Source organism: Aulostomus chinensis, chromosome 13, assembly GCF_037954235.1.
Source record: "Aulostomus chinensis isolate RoL2024-O1b breed Wild chromosome 13, RoL_Achi_v1.0, whole genome shotgun sequence".
NCBI lineage: Eukaryota > Metazoa > Chordata > Actinopteri > Syngnathiformes > Aulostomidae > Aulostomus > Aulostomus chinensis.
Window position 1 is genome coordinate 4,177,501 of NC_141332.1, and position 5,761 is coordinate 4,183,261.

General features: G+C 43.9%; 1 protein-coding gene across 1 annotated transcript; it reads right to left on the reverse strand.

The window, feature by feature from the left end:
- Positions 1-1,564: 1,564 nt before the first annotated feature.
- LOC147250632 (WD repeat-containing protein 19-like) lies at positions 1,565-5,375 on the reverse strand. Its single transcript, XM_086223002.1, has 4 exons — positions 5,306-5,375; positions 4,957-5,079; positions 3,270-3,538; positions 1,565-3,153 (listed from the first exon to the last, which is right to left on the reverse strand). Exons 1-4 carry the CDS (start codon positions 5,373-5,375, stop codon positions 2,008-2,010), a joined length of 1,608 nt encoding a protein of 535 aa, XP_086079128.1. The 3' UTR covers positions 1,565-2,007.
- Positions 5,376-5,761: the final 386 nt, after the last annotated feature.

A 5,761-nucleotide genomic window follows, 5' to 3' on the forward strand; every position in this document is an offset into this window, starting at 1 on the left:
GATAAACCCCAGAACCAGATACCTATCGCAAAGGTCTCCACTTCAGAAGGACATCGAGCATTGCATACTCTTCGAACGTCTTTAAACTCCTTGGGGGCAAACTGTTCACCAACGCTGCACCATCAATGATGATGGTGTCAGCGTATGGCTCTGCCTCAGGGATTTTTATTTGGCTCTCAAGAACAGTGGTGAGGTTGGATTTCTGACATGTGTGGAGCTTTCCACGATCACTGAGGGCAGCAGGATGTGACTGGTTCTCATGACTGAAGAACTCCTTCAAGTCACACTCTCTGCTCTGGCATGATATGAACAGCTTTGAGAACAGTTGACAGTGCCTTCAGGGTTTAGATCTGTTGAGCTACTACATTACACCCCCCCCCCCCCCCCCACACACACACACACTACAATACTAAGATATACACTGCCATCAATTTTACCAGAGTCAAACTTAACAAAAAACAAAAACACTCTAATTTAGCAGAATATTAGGATTCTGGGACTGATTTATGGTACAAGGAAGCCAGTGAGTAAGTCCATGGGTTAAAATTTAGAATCTACATCGTGACAAATGTATGATTTGACTCCAAGATCATTCAAATAGGTCAAGTATATGGGATTTTATGGCGTAATGCAATATTACTGTATATTCAGTGGTGGCCATCTTGAAAAATGGTGGCCATCTTGAACTTTTTTTTTGGCACATCTTTTTTTTTCTCAAAAGAGCCATCCCTAAGGAGTATGTGTGCCAATTTTGGCGCTTGTATCCGCAAGTGAACGATTCACCTGTAATTTCTAAGTTATCTGCCCTACTTACTGGCACTGTGCTGAAGTCACAGTAAGTATTTATGTGCTGAGGAGAGACAAAAACGCGATTGGTTGTGATTGTGGCAAGTGGAATCAACCACAAAACTCCATGATACTGCCTCAATGTCTTGAGAACCCCTCACCAACACATTGTGTCTTTTATTGAATTTGAGATGTCATGTGTGCAAACTGCTGTTAATTATGACACCAAGCATTTGGACCAAATGATGGACTGGTGACCCGTTCATGATTGTGATGATTGACCTGATTGATTGCCTCAGGGTGATCCGGTCTCCTCACGACATCACGTGCAGGCGGCCTCTGCATCCTGAATAACAGCAAGATGTAAACGTCTCTCTGACACTTGAGTGACTTCTTGTAGAGGAAGAAGATACACATTGCTACAAAAACAGTAACTGGCTTCCAATCTTTTACCTTCAAAGCACCAAAGCCAAACTAAATGATCATCTATGCAACTTGTAATTCAAAACTTTACCCAATTCCTCCAAGGTAGATGCACAAACAGAGAGGGCTTTCCCTCCAGAAATAATGAAACCATCAGCAAAGACAACTGCTGCTCACTGGACATTTGCTCTTTTTAAGACCATTCAATTCAGTATCTGTGGCTTTATTGGCATGAATGTAAACTTGTTACCAAAGCATAAAATTACATAATGCAACAATTATATACACTATAAAACCAGTAAATGAGAAGGAATAATAGAATAAAGAAATAAGGCAGTCATTTTGGAAAAAAATACAGAAACCCGTTTTTATTTCTGTCCTTTGCATGCACCTGCACAAACACATTCTCTCTCAGTTGATTTTGTTTTCATTTAATTTTCAACACTTTTATGCTCAGGACAGTGAGTGATACAGAATGTAATGTGTCTGACAGCAATCCCAGATGAATGAAGTCCAATTCAACAAATAAACTCCATGTTGACCCACACCCACTTCTCAATTAAACCCTGCCCCCTCTGAGTGCGGGTACAGATTGGGATCATTATGGTGGTGGTACAGACACACATACCGATACAGATGATGGTGTACTCACTCGTCCACACCATCTGGAACCACCAACCATGCCAAGCCAATTCTACCCCATTAAGATGCTCCTTTTGAACTTCAGCAGATCCCCTGGACCATGTTTATAAGGTCTTAAACAGGAGTGCCTCCTAAAGTGCTGTTAAGTCGATAAACTCAGGGTGACGCCATTGTTCTGCGATTCAGGTTCGCGGTCGCCAGATACTTGGAGCAGTCCGAGATCTTCTTCACTTCATCCGCACAAAGAGTCTGACAACACATCGGGCATGCTTTCTCCGTCTTCAGCAAAAGGAGAAACTGGGAGTGAAGAGCTGGAAAGTCACAATGAGGACACACAGACCAGTCCTCTCTCAGCATATGCTGCCCTGTAGCAATGCAGTAGGGCAGGTTGCTCTTGCAGGAGGTGCACAAGAGTTCGTTCTGTGGGAGCAGGGAGCCACAGACAGGACATGGAGTCATGTCATCCACCACTTCTGACTTGTGTGGATGTCGTACAATGTCCTCAATCTTCTTCCTGTACTTTTGCTGTATCTGCTTTCGGTTGTCTGGACTCATGAGCGTGACAGCGTGGTTGAAGGCTGAGTTCCTCAGCCCAGCTCGCTGACATTCAATGACTGTAGATGACAGAATGGGCACAACATGAGCAGGAAACATACGGATATTTTCGCTGACGCGAGTGAGTAAATGTGCTGCTTTAAGGTGGTCTCCTCTTTTGACATGGATTCTGGCCAGTAGGTAGGAGTGCAGCAGCATCAGGTTGGTGGACATTAAAGCAGGAACGTCCGTCTTACAGTCCAGCAGCTCTCTGTACATCTTGAACAGCAAGTTGTGGGAAACACGGTAGTTCCCTGAACACAGCTGTTCCCTGGCAATGCTGATGGCGATGTGAGCAGCCTCTGCGTGCCACTGTCGTGCCACGTACAGATGAACAGGATCCTTGGGTTTACTGTCAGTCTTGCCGGTCAGGTAGTCTATCAGCTGATCGGTCAGACAGATGTCCTTAGCCTGACATACCACCTCAATGGCCATGTCAACAGCCAAGCCGTCCTCAGTAGAGTCACACATCAAGAGGTTCTCCAGGGCTCCTCTGTACTGCTCACCCAGATGAAAGTAGTAGCCAGCCTGCAGGTGATTCTTCTCGGCCTCAAAGTATAGAGCAATATTTCTATAATCGTCCTGGGTAGCTTCAGCACCGATGATTTCCGCGAAGACCTCCACTTGTCTGTGCTGCTGTGCCAGTTTAAAAGCTTTGAAGCTTGGTAGTACGTGAGGGTTTTTTTGGGGGGGTAAGTGGTACTTGGTCTGAAAAAAGTTTCAAGAGTCAACTTGCTCGTCTGGCCACTCGCCAGCTGACAAGTCAGGACGCCATTCTCCAATGACATGGGCTTCTTTGAAGGGTGGAGGCACTCACTCCCCACCAAGGACACCCACGATCCATGAATAGTGAGTTTATGCAGAGCGTACACGTAGACCTTTTCATGGTCATATGCTGCAAACACTCCTCTCTCAGGGTGCCAGCTGTCCCAAAGCACACCAGTGATGGTGGGAGAGAAATCAGGAAGCTCTAAGCAGGAGTCGGATTCTGTTGAGGTGGAGAGCAGGTAGCCGCTCTTCTTTTCATCAGTGAAGACCAAGTGTTTCCCACGTTGAGCAGGGAAGACTTCCCTCACATCCACTGTGTGAGTACCTTGTGAAAGAAAAAATGAGCAGAACCATTGTAAGGGACTTTATTAAATTTTGTTTTTCCATCTTGTAATTTACAGTAAGTAGTATGTCAGCTCCACAACTCTGAGACAAACTGTAGGCGCTATGAACCTGAGCAATAGTAAGATTTATGCTTTCATTCTGCTGTACATTGGTACATTAATCGATGCCAATCTTAAACGTGCATTTTGGTTCCACAGACTGACCTTGCCTCATAATGAGCCAATGACTTCATTTTTGCTTGGAGCACTGTCTGTAAGTCCAGATTTACATGATACTGAGAGTGGCGATGTTGTGTGCAAGTAGCTTACTGTTAGGGAAAGCAGGAAAGGACCCACTTGCAGGCTACAGTTCACAATCCAAGAAGTTTAATGAACAGCCAAAAAGGTACAAGAACAGCAGGCAAAGTCAAAAACAGGGACAGGCAAGATTCAAGCGTCGCAGGCAGTCAGGGTAAATACTGGCACGATCTGGCCTGGACTGAACAGAGCCCTGGGCTTAAATACCCACAAGAAATAATTATTAAAGCAAAACAGGTGTGCTTTCAAAAATGGCGGGAAACTGAACAAAGGACTGGGCGGGGCACAGCCACAACACAGCAGCACATGTGGGCCTGTCAAAACAAAGCACACATGAAGCAGAATCAAAACACATTTTGCAGGGAACTAGAACAAAAGCACAACAGAACACTAACACTTTCACTGTTTTCTCATTCCTTATTTAATTTTATCATGGCTTTTAGGTTTTTTATTTTTTATTCACACCACCTCCATTGAATTGTTTTACAGCTGCCTGTAAGACCTACTACGAGAATGTGCGTCGGAGCTTAAGGTTCAGTAAACCAGAAATGGCGGAGGCTGTGAAGAGTTCAGCTCGGAGTTGTTAGAGAATAAAGAGGGTAAGACTACAAGATCAGATTGGTTGTTGGTCAATGGAATGATTATTTAGGTGAATTAATGTGTGTTGTGTCTACAAACAGTGCATTGTGTAGTACTGTTTATCTTTATCGATCTGTTTTCCAGCTGCTTGAAGCGAGATAGAGTGTGCTAGTAGACGATGAGGTGGAGCTCTGGAAGTGCGCGACCGTTGCCTTGATTTCAGATGAAGAAAACAGCGTTGTGGCGGCGGTTTGCCTGGATGGATTGTGTGACTTCCATCCTCTTGGAGCAAGGAGCTATCCAACCTCTGTTCAAAGCTGCAGTCCAGATTGGAAGCTAACCCAAAATACAACCCAACGTAACTGTAACCCAGGTGGAAAAAACACATTTTAATGAGACTAATCATAAAAGAAGAGAGCATTTATTTATTTCCTTCATTTTGTTTGGTTACATTGGTTACGTATTAATTACCCTATTTCATTTGAATGCACCACTCAGTTAACATGACCCCATGTTGGGATACCTAGCCTCAGCAACCAATCGGGGGTTACACAGGTCACGCTCAGCCTGTCAGTTTGGAAGTGAAGTGCAAGCGCGCATATCTTTCGGTCTCTTCTCGTCTCAGCCGCGGGAGTGAGGGTAGGTACTGCTCAACACAGAGAGAAAAAAGGAGAAAAAAACTGTATAACGATAAACATGAAAGCTCGAAACTTTACCTACTGGAAGTCCGGAGCGGAGTCACGAAACAGAGGGGCAAGTCACGTCAGTCAGACGAGTTGTTTATTGGATTAAAAAAAAAAAAAAGGTTGTAAATGCTGACTGTCCCTGCCCATGCTAATGTTAGCTTGGTGTTGTGCAGGCTAACCACTCACCTTTCATCTGGAGAGCTGCTGCGAGCTCTGACTGCGACGCTCTGAAGCACAGAGCAACGGGGAGGAACATGTCTGTTTAGCTGCTCTGATGCTATTTTTCTGTTGTTCAGCAGTGAGGCTGTTTTAAATCTATGAGAATGAAATGAAGTGAGCTATGGTCCAATGTTTTGTACATGTGCATACTGAGTAGATGGTGTTTTAAGTTCTATTTTATTTTGTAATATGCAAATTGAAGGAATTCATTTTAATTTCAACTGTGAGTTAAAAGTAACTTGGAGGTTAATTTTTGGTGCAGTCTCTCTTGCACTAGTAGGCCTACAGTGCATGAGTGATGAAGCACAGTTTTTTTGATACCTCTGGCATTTCAATATTGTGTATTTACTGTTCTATTATTTGTATACTATGTTATCGTGGTTGTGATGTATTATATTTGGAATGTTAATGGTTACTTACCAT